A 13,921-nucleotide genomic window follows, 5' to 3' on the forward strand; every position below is an offset into this window, starting at 1 on the left:
TCCCTTCGTTTAAGCAAAGCTTTCCAAGTACTGCTCTTGGACATCTTTTATCCCATTTTTAAGCGTTCTCAGTGGCTCACCTTTCACTCCAGGTGTCAGGTGTCAGATCAGGTCCAGCTCAAGGCAGCTTCCCCAGTGCTCTCTTGCTTCACTGAGCCCTGTCACCACCCCTGCCTTGCCCCAGCAGATCTAGTTCAACTTTTCTTCGATGAATTCATGGATCATGTTGCAGTTACCATAAATTGTGAGTCTTGACGGCCAAGAAAGCAAAAGCAGATCCGAGACACAGCAGTATTTACAACCAGCAGCAAGTCTTTATTCTGTGAGAGAGAGCCCCCCTCCTGGGTTTCAGCTTTCTCTTTATATCTTTAATACAACATTAGGCCTATTTGCTATTGTTTAATCAGTTCTCTCAAGCATAGATACAAACATATCAGAAGGCTGCAAGGGCCCACATACTACTAGTGCTACACATCCTGTTCTACTGTGGATACATCTTCTAACTTGCTTATCTGTTATTTCTCCTGCATGTCTTTCTCTGTTTCAAGGGTACACTTCAGAATGCTACAGATTGATTACTACAGGAGACAGGGGGTCAGCAGACCTGCTGTCAAATCCATTGACCCTGACTGTCCGGGACACCAGGACCATCTCCTGCCAGGGTTGTGCTGCTCAAGTGTTCCTTTTTCTGATATCATCAGAGGATGTCCTCACCATCACGTGCTATGGCCGCTACATTGCCATCTGCAAACCCCTGCAGTACAGGACCCTCCTGGGCAGCGGAGCTCGTGCCCACATGGCAGCAGCTGCCTGGGCCACTGGGTTTCTCAGTGCTCTGCTGCACACAGCCAATACCTTTTCACTGCCCCTCTGCCAGGGCAGTGCCCTGGGCCAGTGCTTCTGTGAAGTGCCCCAGATCCTCAAGCTCTCCTGCTCAGACACATACTATTAGTGCTATTCATTTTTTGGGATGTTTTGTTTTCCCGGTTTTCTCCTATGTGCAGGTCTCCAGGGCCATGCTGAGGATCCCCTCTGAGCAGGGATGGCACAATGCCTTTCCTGTGCCTCCCTCACCTGGCCGTGGTCTCCCTGTTGATCAGCACTGCCATGTTTGCCTACCTGAAGCTTCCCTCAGTCTCCTCCCCACTTCTGGACCTGCCATCTGCTGTTCTGTACTCGGTGGTGCCTCCAGCTCTGAACCCCGTCAGCTACAGCCTGAGAAACCCGGAGCTCAAGGATGCCCTGAGGAAACTGGTAACCGGATGTTTTCTGCAAACAGAGACCGCCTGCTTTCTGTGCAATGACTTCCAGTGTACGTCATGACAGGCCAAGTCTACTTTTCCTTTTTTATATTGATTTCCTTTATTCCACTTTTACTGATGGTTTCGGTAAATAAATATAATTATTTCTCCCCTTAAATATCCACTTGTTTTGTGTGACACATAGACTTTGTATAATTGGGAAACCATTTCCTTAAAGCAAAATAATCAAAGGTGCAGCAACTTCTTTGTCTAAGATTTATCCTCAGAACAAATGAATGGGAGGGAAAAACACTTCTCTGGCTGCAGCAGCTTGGGGCAGCTTCCTCTGTCTCTGGGAAACAGCAGCTCCTGAGGGCTTCAGGGGGCAGGGCTAGTGCTGGCCTGGGGAGATGGGACGGCACTGAGGGGCTGCAGAGCTGTCAGGATTCCCACAGGGTGCCACTCACCTCCTTTTCCTTCTGCCCACCCAGCCACCTCTGGGCTGCCTCCTCTCTGTCCCCAGGAGATTCTGTGCCCTGCAGAGTGGGTGGGACTGTGGGGTGAGTGGCCAGAGCTCTGCAGCACCCTGGGGTGGGCACACCTGGTGACTCACATTCCTGGTGACCCATGTTGGGAACACACCTGGTGACCCACATTCCCAGGGACCCACATTGGAAACATCATCTCCACATCCTCCTGGTTCCCTCTCAGCTCTTGGGTGAGCGTAGAGGGAGGAACATCCATCAGGACACACCGACGTTGAAAATTTGTTGGGAGGAGCAGATTTGTTGACTTTACACCCCAAAAGATCTCCCCTGCTCTGTCCCAGCATTTCTTCTGGTGGCATCAAGCCCTCTAATTCCACCTCAAATCCCTTAATCCTACTCAAAAGGGTCTGAATCCCTCCTACAATCCCCAGAATTTCATCTCAAATCCCACCAGTTTCACCACAGTACTCAAGATTCCACCAAATATTCCATTAATTTCACCCAAAATTCCTTTAATTCCACAAAACCATCCCTAATTCCACCTCAAATCCTCATAATCTCATCAAAATCCCACTTATTTTACCCCAAATCTCCTGAATTCCACCCCAAATTCCCTTAATTCCACATAATATTCCTCTCATTTCTCCCCAAATTCCCCTAATTCCACTGAAGATGCCTTAATTCCAAGCAAAATTCCCTTAATTCCATATAAAATCCCTGTAATCTACGTAATTCCACTCAAATTTCCCTTAATTCCACCTAAAGTGGCCCAAATCTTCTTGATTTCACACAAATCCCCTTAATTCCACCTCAAATTCTTTTAATTCCACCCAAAATCTCCTAATTCCACCCCAAATTTGTTAATTCCACTCAAAAATCATTTAATTCCTCCTAGAGTTCAGAATTTTATGCCAAATCACCCAAATTTCTCCCCAAATCTACATGATTTCACCATTATCACCTGAATTTCACACAATATTCCTTTAATTCCACCCAAAATGTTTTTAGTTCCACCTGACCCCCCTAATTGCATCTTAAATCTCTTGAATTCCACTCAAAATTCCCTTAATTCCATATAAAATCCCCCAAATGCCCTTCAATCCACCCAAGATCCCTTAATTCCACCTCAAAAGCCCCAAATCCCTGAATTCCACCCAACGTTCCCTTAATCCCACACCAAATTGCAAATTCCACCCCAAACCCCTTTCCCCACAAATCCAGCCCCCAAGTGCCCCCAAATCCCTCCCAGCTCTCCAAGTGCCCCCAGATCTCTCCCAGCCCTCCAAGTGCCCCTTTGGTGCCTTAAATCCCAGGAAAGGGCCCATGGGAAGGGGAAGCTGGGGATGGCCTGAGGCAGGGTGGAATTGGGGGGTCCGAGGAGGCACTTGGGGGGCACTTGGAGGTCTGGGGGGGCATTTCTGGGGCACTGAGGGAGCGCTTGGTGGTCTGAGGGGGCACTTGGCGGTATTTGAGGGTCTGGGGATGGAATCTGGGGGTCCGAGGAAGTTTTTAGGGAGCATTTGGGGGTATTTGAGGGCACTTGGGGATCACTTGGGGTCCGGGAAGAGGATTGATGGGTCCTTGGCGGATATTGGGAGATCACTTGGGGGTCGGGGGGCACTTTGGGGGCTGCGAACCCCCCGGGCGGCCCCGATGGCCCGGGAGGGTCACGGGACTGTCAGTCCCGCCCATAATGGCGCCCGGCGCGGCCGCGGTGCATGACGGGACTTGCAGTACAGCAGTGACCGAAAATGGCGCGGGCCTCCAGGCCACGCCCCCACCGCCGCATTCACGGAGGCTGATTGGCTGTAGCCCGTGACGGGCGGGCGGGAAGACCAATCAGAGACGGCGGAGGCGGAAGGCGGGACGTCGCGCGCTAGGGGGAGTGGTGAGGCTGCGCTGCGAGTTTGGGGACATTTGGGGGGTGTTGGGGGGGTATTTGAAGGGATTTGGCGACTCAGGGCGGGTTTTGGGGGTCCTTCAGGACGGCTCACCTCCGACAGACACCCGCGACCCCCTCGGCGCCGTGTTGGCCTTGAAGGTGGAGAAGCCAGGTGAGTCCCTCCCCCCCACCTCAGGACCCTCCAACTCCCCCTCCCCCCCAAAGAAAAAGAACTGTGAGATCCCAAATCTCCCCACCTGGGACCCTCAAAACTCTCCCTGACCCCCAGGATGCTCCACATCCCTTTCTGGCCCCCCCAGATCCCCCTGAACCACCCCAGAGACCCTCCCAGAGACCCCCAAAACACCTCAGAGACCTCCCAAAGCCCCTCCCAGACCCTGAAAATTGACCCAGGACCCCTGAAACCATCTATAGCCCCGCAGGCTTTCACTCATTCCCTCAATTTCCCTGCAACCTCCCTGCCAGACCCCTCCAAAACTCCCCAGGACCCCTCTAAACTCCCTCCCAGACCACCCCAGGACCCCCCAAACTGAGATCTCGAAATGACTACTGAGAGCACTGAAGCTGAGTAAGACTCGTGGGCAGCCCTGAAAATCAGGAAAATGGGATTTGTTGATTGTTTTTTTTCTAGAAGCTGAAAGGGGGGAAATTGGGGATGATGCTTTTGGAAAAGGGAACGGGTGTGACTGAGTGAGGAAAGACCAGAGTGTAGGGAACAAAGGGAGTCACCCTCAAAGGGGGCTTTGCTTGGGAAGCATCCCTGGATGCTGGAAAATCCTGGAATCCTCCCATCCCCCCAGATGGAGGCGCCTGGCACAGATCCCCTAAAACCTCAAACCATCAAGATTTGGCAGAAAAACTCCTCCAAAATATGCAGATTAAGGACAAAGAAATTCAACCCCCAAAGATTCACCTCCAGAATACCCTCCCAGAAATTTGCTCTCTGTGCTCTCTCCACTTTGGGGTTCTGGGGGTCCCCCCTGTCCAGGCTGTTGGGGGTGCCTTGTGTTTTGGGGGCCCCTCTCTGGGATTCTGCCTTTTCCAGGCTGCTGGAGGTCCAGGGGCGTCTCAGCATCAAGGAAAAAGGGAATGCAGGGAGTAGGGAGTCTAGAGAGTCCCTGTGCCCAGAGATGGGGGTCCAGGAGTCTCCAGTTCCAGGGAAAGGTGGTTCACAGGGTGGGGAGACCTGGGATGGCTGGGAAGGGATTCCAGGAGGCCCTGGTGTGAAGGAAAAGGACTCTGGGGAAAGCAGGAATGAGGGTCCTGGGGGTCTCAGAGTCAAGGAAAAGGGATGTCTGGGGCTGGAGGAGGTGGGATGGCCAGGAAAGCGGTCAGGGAGTATTGGTGCAGGATAAGGGGGTGCAGGGGCATCCCAGTGCCTGGGAATGGGAGATCAGGAGGGTGCCAAGTTCAAGGAAAGGTAGGACTGGGGGGGAGAGACGTGGTTGGGGAGTGCAGGGGGTCCCTGTGCCCAGAAAAGGGGAGTCCAGGGGGTGCCAGGGTAAAGGAAAAGGGAGTGTGGAGACTGGGAGAGATAGGATGGGTGGGAAAGAAGGGACAGGGGGGTTCTGGACTCACATCAAGGGGAGTCTGCAGTCTGGAAAACTGGGAATGGCCCAGCAGAGGGGGCCCAGTGCCTGGGAAAAGGGGATGCAGGGGGATCCCGATAATAATAGGGAAGAGAAGGAGAGAGCAATGGGATGAGGCTCCAAAATGCTGATTTCCAGTGGCAGGAAGGCGGGGAGAGGGCAGGGAAATGATCCCGGAGCAGATCTGCTGGTCAGGGCCAGAGCAGGAAGTGGGAAAAAGGATTTTGGGAATGCACAGCCGTGAGAGGGGGGGTTGCCCTCTCCCTCTTGTCCATCTTCTACTTCCCAGAGCCCAGTGACTCCCAGTATGAGCCCAGTCACCTCCAGCATGATGCCATTTGCTCCCAGTATCTTGCAGTTGCCCCGACCAGGGTCCTAATTGCCCCCAGCATGCCCCTTGTCACTGCCAGTATGAGCCCACTATGATCCCAGTCACCCCCATCATGGGGCTGGCTGCTCCCAGTGTTATCCCAGTATGATGCCAGTTGCCCCCCACATAGTTCCAGTTGCTTCCTGGTCCTCCCAGTTTGATCTCAGTTGCATTCAGTTGCCCCTAGTACAGTCCCAGTATGACCCCAGTCTGTCCCACCACAGTTTCAGTCCTACCCAGTAGCCCCCAGTATAGACCCAGTCATTACCACTTGCTCGCAGTTGCCCACAGTGTGGTCCCAGTCACCCCCAGTATGGCTGCAGTTCCTCCGCATATGATCCCAGTCACTTCCAGTCTCTGCCAGTGTGATGCCAGGATGATGCCAGTGGCCCCCACTCTGTGGCAGGAGGAGCCCAAAGCTCCTGGAACACGTGGAGGACTGTCTTGGTTTGAGATAAGCAACTGCCAACCCCCCCAAGCACAGAGAGAAAAGCCTCCCTCCTAACACCAGGGAAAGGAAGGAAAAGAGAGGGGAAAGGAAAAAAAACACTTCAAACTGCATTTATACTAAATCTACATATATTTTTCACAGAAAGAAAGAGACAACAACAATTAGAAGAGAGTACAAATATACACTCACACAAGTCTGCAACAACAAGTTCCCCACCTCAACTTCTTAACGAACACACAAATTCTACTGTCCTAACTACACATTACTTAAGAAGAAGCTTATTCCCCAGGGAGACAAACCCAAGCAGAAAGGAGAGACCCAGAACAACACATTTTACTTTCCTGAGGTACCCTGTGAGCCAGTGGTGGGCCTGGTCCTCTCCATCCCCCCTGGGACAGCATCGTGCGTCCTCCCAAGAGGAGGGCTGAGAAGCGACTGCCTTAACCACTCCCACACTGGTTCCTGCTTCCCTGGAGATGATGCCATAATGTGGTATGGAATACAAAGTTACTGGCTAGAAGAGGTCAGCTGTTAGCTCAGCCCAGCTCAAGTCAGCTGACAGCTTCGGCCTAGTCCAGACTTCAGAGCCCAAATCTAGCCCACCTAGGTGAACCCATGACATTCTCCACCCCTTATTCCATACCGTATTATGTCACTCATATCTTAGGTTCTCATGCTTAAACACTCTGTATTGTTCCAGGGCTGTTTTCCACCCCTCCATAATGTGGCTAAGAGTCCATTAGGATGGGGTAGATATTTCAGACAGGAACAAAGCAGTTCAACTCAGGTCATCTTATCTGATGGTTCATGTCTTTCAGTAGGGTTACCATCCTCTCCTCAGGAGTCTCTAGTTTCCCACTGGGGTTAGAATAGTGTTCACAGTCAAATCCACCCCTTGGCCTCATCCACCTATGGGTGGTCTGAGGCATCATAGGCCCATCGAGCCAGGAACAACCCTCCCCCAGCCAGTCCAGGGTGTGATGTTCTTCATCGGCTCGGCTCTTGGGCACATCAACACTCACACGACGGGTTTTCAAAGATTCAACACAAATGGCAGTGTCCCACCACACATCAACAGCATATGCAGGCTTCTCTTCATGTCTTTCTCCTCGGTCACACAAAAGTACTACAGTTCACCATGTGACCCATCCCCCTTAGCAGCAGTCCTAACAGCTTTGGCAGCCTCGGAAGCAGCCCCGACAGCAGCACAAGCAAGCAGCAGAGGCAGGAGCAGCCCTGGCGGCTCGCAGCCCTGGCTCGCTCACAGCCCTGGCTCGGCTCGCGGCCTCTCACGGCTCGCGGCCTCTCACGGCTTGCAGCCTCTCATGGCTCGTGGCCTCTCACAGCTCACAGCCTCTCACAGCTTGCAGCCTCCCCCGGCTCGCTCGCAGCCCTGGCGGCAGCCCCGCCAGCGACAGCTCTGGCTCCTGCGGGTCGCTCAGCACTGCGGGCGCTGGTTCCGGGCGCCGCATCTGTAGGGTTCTCTGCAGGGGGTTCGCAGCTCCTCTTTTCCTTGTTCACTGGGGTCTCACAATGGCAAGCACGCTTCACAACTGTGGATAACCTTAAGAATAGTGTTCATGGTTAAATCCACCCCTCGACTTTCTCCACCTACAGGTGGCCTGAGGCACCATGGGCCCATCGAGCCAGGAACACCTCCTCCCCATGCCAGTCCAGGTGAGATGCTCCTCATCAGCTCGGCTCCTGGGCACGTCAGCATTCACATGATGAGTCCTCAGGGATTCAAATCAAACAGCCGTGTCTTGCCACACACGAACAGCTTACATGGGCCTCTCTTTTCTGCAGTGGCTACATTCACAGCAGGCACCAGTCGAGCTGTTTGAACTCACAAAGACAGTGAAACAGTGAAAACGAGCATTCAACAGCAAGGGAGAGTTGTTTACATTTTCTGTTCTGGATGTACTTAAACAAGGCACTTATCAATCTATGTTTCTACAACAATCCTCCCGGGAAGCCTGCTAAGATTCTGGGACACCCGCCAAGGTCCTCCGTCGCTCCCAGTTTTCGGCACCATTAACTGTCTTGGTTTGAGATAAGCAACTGCCAACACCCCCCCAAGTACAGAGAGAAAAGCCTCCCTCCTAACACCAGGGAAAGGGAGGAAAAGAGAGGGGAAAGAAAAAAACACTTCAAACTGCATTTATACTAAATCTACATATATTTTTCACAGAAAGAAAGAGACAACAACAATTAGAAGAGAGTACAAATATACACTCACACAAGTCTGCAACAACAAGTTCCCCACCTCAACTTCTTAACGAACACACAAATTCTACTGTCCTAACTACACATTACTTAAGAAGAAGCTTATTCCCCAGGGAGACAAACCCAAGCAGAAAGGAGAGACCCAGAACAACACATTTTACTTTCCTGAGGTACCCTGTGAGCCAGTGGTGGGCCTGGTCCTCTCCATCCCCCCTGGGACAGCATCGTGCGTCCTCCCAAGAGGAGGGCTGAGAAGCGACTGCCTTAACCACTCCCACACTGGTTCCTGCTTCCCTGGAGATGATGCCATAATGTGGTATGGAATACAAAGTTACTGGCTAGAAGAGGTCAGCTGTTAGCTCAGCCCAGCTCAAGTCAGCTGACAGCTTCGGCCTAGTCCAGACTTCAGAGCCCAAATCTAGGCCCACCTAGGTGAACCCATGACAAGGACCCACCCAGAGGAGGGTTCCTCCAAGTTCTGTGGCTGCAGGAAGAGCCCCGAGGAACCGAGGGCCCTCCAGAGCCACCCCAGGCAGTAGAAGGTGGTCCCACAGCTGCTCCTGCTGCCCTCAAGTGCCTTGGGATCCCTCATCCATGTCTGCATTCCCCCCTCCAAGGTGTCCAGGCTCCCGAAATGAGCCAGAGGGGTGGAAGTGCCCAGGCAGGGAGGCCACAAGCGTAAAAGGGGAGCCTGGAGGGGCGGTACCCCTGAGACCCCGAGGAAGCAAAGTGGGGAACTCAGAGGTGGACCCCTGGGAACCAGACAGCCCAAAGCAGAGAGTCAGGGCAGAAGGGACCCCTCCCTAAGCAGGAGGACCCCAGAAAACAGGAAGACAGGAGAAGGGTGACCCTTTGGATTCCCTGGAGCCCTGACAGCCTGGAGAGGACAGGGACCCTGGAGAGGGAGGATTCCCAATACACAGGAGACCCCCAGCAGCCCAGACAGGGGGGACCCCCAGAGCCCCAAAGTGGAGATTCCAGAAAGGAGAAACTCCTGGAAGGGGTTCTTGGTCTGAATCTTGGTGTTTTGGAGGTTTTTATGGACACAAGAAGCCTGGTGACTTCAAGAGATGCACTTGGGCAGACTGAAGCCCAAAAGCCAGCACACTCACACCTTGTTTTTCCCCCAAACCAGGATTTGTCTTCCCAAACCTTGGCAAGATGGAGGAAGAGGCTGTGAGGAAGATGTCCCAGGACCCCCAGTCAGGTGAGGAAGAAGTCAGTGCCCCTTTGCCCCTCTCTTGTGCTGCACCTTCCAGCCCAGCACGGCCCTGGCTGCAGGACAACCCCGCTGCCAACGCCATCCTGCCGGGGCTGGGTTTGGGGGGATGTCCTTGGCCTTCCCTGTGGTGGGCCGGAGGCAAATCCCTGCCTGTCCTTGTTCATTCCTGCCCCAGGCCCTGAGCTGAGCACGGAGAGCACGGAGGACAAATCCCCACAGCAGAACCTCACGGCAGAGGCTGTTTTGAAGGACTCTACAGTGCAGGAAGTCACTGAGGAGGAAAAGCCACGGAGATCTCTCAGAAGAAAGGTCTGCAAACCAAGCGCAGGGTGCTCTGATGAGCAGGAACAACCCACCCTGTCCAGGAAACGTTCCCGGACCTTCAGCCGGCGCTGCAAACTGGCGGTGCAGCAGCGTCACACAGGGAAGCGCTACAAGTGCTTGGAATGTGGGAAGAGCTTCCTCTGGAGCTCTGCCCTGATCTGCCACCAGCGCATCCACACTGGGGAACGGCCCTACATATGTGAGGAATGTGGGAAGAGCTTCAGCAGCAGCTCCAGCTTGTTCATCCACCAGAAGATCCACACCGGGGAACGTCCCTACGAGTGTTCCGAGTGTGGGAAGAGGTTTCTGCGCAGCTCCCATCTCCTCAGGCATCAGCGCACACACACCGGGCCCTTCCGCTGCACCGACTGCGGGAGGAGCTTCAACCGCAACTCCAAGCTCATCACCCACCAGTACATCCACTCTGGGGACACGCCCTACACATGTGGGGTGTGTGGGAAGAACTTCAAGACGAGCTTCCACTTGATCCGCCACCAGCACACCCACATGGGGGAACAGCCCTACAAGTGCTTAGAATGTGGGAAGAGCTTCAGCCGGAACTTCAACCTGATCTGCCACCAGCACGTCCACACCGGGGAACGGCCCTGTGTGTGTAAGGAATGTGGGAAGAGCTTCAGCGACAGCTCCAACATGATCTGCCATGGGGTCACCCAGAGTGGGGAACGTCTCTATGAGTGTTCAGAGTGTGGGAAGAGGTTTCAGAGCAGGAGGAGCTCCAAATCCAGCTCAGGGTGCCCCGAGGAGGAAGGACCTAGCCAGGAAAACGGCCAAAGCTTCACTCGGAGCCCCAACCTGGTGGTGCATGTTGAGTTTCACCCTGAGGAGAAGCCATACAAGTGCTTGGAATGTGGGAAGAGCTTCAGCGAGTGCTCCAAGCTTTTCTTCCACCAACGGGTACACACGGTTGACAGGTCCTGCAGGTGCTTGGAATGTGGGAAGAGCTTCAGACGGAGCTCCACCCTGATCTCCCACCAGAAGATACACACCAGGGAACAGCCCTACAAGTGTCAGGAGTGTGGGAAGAGATTTCAGAGAAGCACAGATCTCCTCAGGCATCAGCGGACACACACGGGCAAGAGGCCCTTCTCTTGCAGCTGCGGGAAGAGCTTCAACCAGAACTCTGACCTTATCAGGCACCAGCGTGTCCATACTGGGGAGAGGCCTTACAAGTGTCAAGAGTGTGGGAAGAGCTTCAGTGACAGCTCTAAGTTGACCAGACACCAACGGACCCACAGTAAGGGAAGCCCTATGAGTGCCCCAACTTCAGGAACAGCTTTGTCCACTGCTCTGACTCCATCACCCATCAGGGGACCCACACTGGGAACAGACCTGGTGACCCAAATTCCCGGTGACTCACATTGGGAAGACACCTTGCTGGTGGTCCCCACATTCTTCTGGATCCCGGTGGGCACCTGGGTGAACTCAGGGTGAGGAACCTCCATCAGGACACAAACCAACGCTGAGTATTCATTGGGAAGAGGGTTTTTTTTGACTTAACAACCAAAAAAATTCCACCTGCTCCCTCCCATCATTTCTTCTGATGGCAACAAGCAACCCTAGATGATCTTCGAGCTCTTTCCTAAACTCAGTAATTCCATGATTCTAACTCTCTGTGGCCCATGGGCATATTCCACATCCCAAAGGTGATGGACTGGGGAAAGGACCAAGATTTTGGAGACAATGGGATGGAAACCCCTCCAAAAGCACAGACTCAGAATCACAGACTATTCTGAGTTGGAAGGGTCCCACAAGGATCGAGTCCAACTCTTCAGTCAGTGTCCCACACAGGGGATTGAACCCATGACCTTGGCGTTATTGCAACGAAGTTTTAAAGTCTATTCTGTCCACCCAACTCAAGCCCGTGGATATTCACATGACACCAACATGCAAATCCTTTTCTTTAGCCCTTGTTTTACTTGTGTTTCATTTTAATCCTTTCAAGACACACAAGGTTGGGGTAAAAATAAAGAAATTGAACCAAAACCTCTAAATCCCCTCAATTTTTGTGGGAATTTGAGAGGATGTTCGGGTTCAGGAAGATATATGGGGGATCTGATTGGATCTGGGGGACTTTTCTCCATCGCTCATCATCTGAAAGCAACACAATCCCAGTGAAAATATCTTGATCCCACCTCAGAATGGCTCAATCCCTCCCCAAAATTACTTCATCCCACAGCCCCTAAAGCCCCTTAAAGTGGTGGGATGTGGATTGAGAGGGGTGGGATGGGGTCTGGGAGTGCTGGGATGGAGTGGGATGGGGCCAGGGAGTGGTGGGATGTGGACTGGGTGGTGGAATGAAGCTGGGGAGGGGAGGGGTGGGCTGGGCATTGGGAGGGTGGGATGTGGTCTGCAATGAGAGAACTGAAGGCTGGGGATGATGAGGCCACGTTCTTTAGGAATGGATCATCCCAGGGACACTGTGGGATATGAGCCATGGCTGAGCAGGGAGGGCACAGTGCCCAGGCCTGTCCTGCCCCTCAGCCCAGCGAGCGGCCTGGGGGAGGCACAAGGGCCTGGGAGGGGGCACAGTTGGGCCAGCTGACCCCCTGACCCACTGGTTGTCCCACACCCCACGTCTGCAGCAACACAAATGCTGCTACTGCTCCCCTGGTGAGGCCTGGGGTGGCTGGGAGTGAGCCCCTGTGGCTTTTTGCATCCCTTGACTGATTTGGTTTTGTTTTCCTTATTAAACCTGTCTCATCTGAGCTCATGGGGGTTGATATTTTTACCCCTTGGATTGTGTGCCCCAGCCCAGCATGGAGGAGACTGTGTAAGCAGCTGGGAGGGTCTCAGCTGCCCCCGGAGTTAAACCAGGCCAGGGGGAATGTGGGTGGTGCTAAGCACAGCACTGCGACCCTCCCAGCCACTCCTGCCCCGGTGATACCCTCAGCACCACCCGAGTGACATCCTTAGCATCAGCACAGCTGTGCTACTGCCCCGGTGACATCATCAGCACCAGTCTGGTGATATCCTCTCTACCATCCCGGTGACATCCTCAGCCCAGCTGGGGGAGTCCCTGGCCTGGCCTTGTACATGGGCCTGACACCCTGGCAGTTGTTGCCATCACAGGATAACCTTTTGTGTCCCTGCTACAGTAACAGAATGACTTGAGCATTTCCACACAGCATTTCTGATAGAACTGGGAGGCTCCACCAAAAGCACTGAGGCTGCAGTTGGTTTGTGACCTGCGTTAGGACCTTTGAAACCATCGCTGGGTGGTGACAAGAGGGAGGTGTGATGCTTCTGTGCAGCCAGCAGAGCTACAGCTGGACACCAGCCCCACATCTGCATCTCCACAGCTCTAGCATGTGCACTGGAAGCCCAGACACCCCTTGTGTCCTGGACTCCTCCCCAGCACCATGGGCAGCAGGGCAGAGGGGGATTCTGCTGCTCTGCCCTACTCAGGTGAGACCCCACCTGCAGAGCTGCCTCCAGAGCTGGGGTCACACCATGAGAGGGACATGGAGCTGTTGGAGCAACTGCAGAGGAGGCCACAGAGTTGCTGAGGGGACTGGAGCACCTCCCCTGTGGGTACAGACTGAGAGAATTGGAGCTGTTCAGCCTGGAGAAGAGGTTGTGTGGAGACCTCAGAGCCCTTTCCAGTGTGTCAAGGAGCCTCCAGGGACATACCCTGGGGCACCAGAGATATCCCAAGGGGACATGAGAGCCAAGTGGCACCTGGAGACACCCTGAGGGTGTCAGGGTGCCCAAGGCTGAGCCAGGTCTGTGCCCCAGGGGCCACAGGCTTCTCCACAGGCTTCTCACTGTTCCTGAAGGTGCTGGAGGCCAGGCCTTTGAGTCTCAAGCCCTGGCCCCCAGAGCTGTCCCCAAAAGGCTCCCAGGCATTTCGGCTAGATATGTCCCAGCTTCCTAAGGGCAGGATAACCCCGGGAACAAAGGCAAGAGCTCTTCTTGCCCAGCCCCTGGTGCCATCTCTGAGCTAATGCTGTCCTGCAGGTGTCTCAGAGCTCCTGCGGTGGAAGACGCTGCAGCGCCTGCTGAAGAGAGAGCGGCTGTGGGAGCTGGGAGCGTGCTTGGTAGGGACAAGCCCCAGGGCCCAGGCTGGGGGAGGGCTGTCCCCGACCT

General features: G+C 54.0%; 1 protein-coding gene across 1 annotated transcript; it reads left to right on the plus strand.

The window, feature by feature from the left end:
• The first annotated feature begins 1,050 nt into the window (after window positions 1-1,050).
• LOC139669535 (zinc finger protein ZFP2-like) lies at window positions 1,051-11,808 on the plus strand. The gene is made up of 5 exons (XM_071550037.1): window positions 1,051-1,254; window positions 3,573-3,783; window positions 7,660-7,719; window positions 9,404-9,475; window positions 9,666-11,808. The coding sequence occupies exons 1-5, from the start codon at window positions 1,051-1,053 to the stop codon at window positions 11,264-11,266; spliced, it is 2,148 nt and encodes a 715-aa protein (XP_071406138.1). The 3' UTR covers window positions 11,267-11,808.
• Window positions 11,809-13,921: the final 2,113 nt, after the last annotated feature.

Source organism: Pithys albifrons, chromosome 3, assembly GCF_047495875.1.
Source record: "Pithys albifrons albifrons isolate INPA30051 chromosome 3, PitAlb_v1, whole genome shotgun sequence".
Classification (NCBI taxonomy): Eukaryota; Metazoa; Chordata; class Aves; order Passeriformes; family Thamnophilidae; genus Pithys; species Pithys albifrons.

Excerpts from the sequence above, each read along its gene's own strand:
- LOC139669535 (XM_071550037.1), top strand. The coding sequence starts at position 1,051 with ATGCCTTTCCTGTGCCTCCCTCACCTGGCCGTGGTCTCCCTGTTGATC. Across the intron at positions 1,255-3,572 it reads AGGATGCCCTGAGGAAACTG|AGACGGCGGAGGCGGAAGGC; the intron begins GTAACCGGATGT and ends AAGACCAATCAG. Across the intron at positions 9,476-9,665 it reads GTCCCAGGACCCCCAGTCAG|GCCCTGAGCTGAGCACGGAG; the intron begins GTGAGGAAGAAG and ends TTCCTGCCCCAG.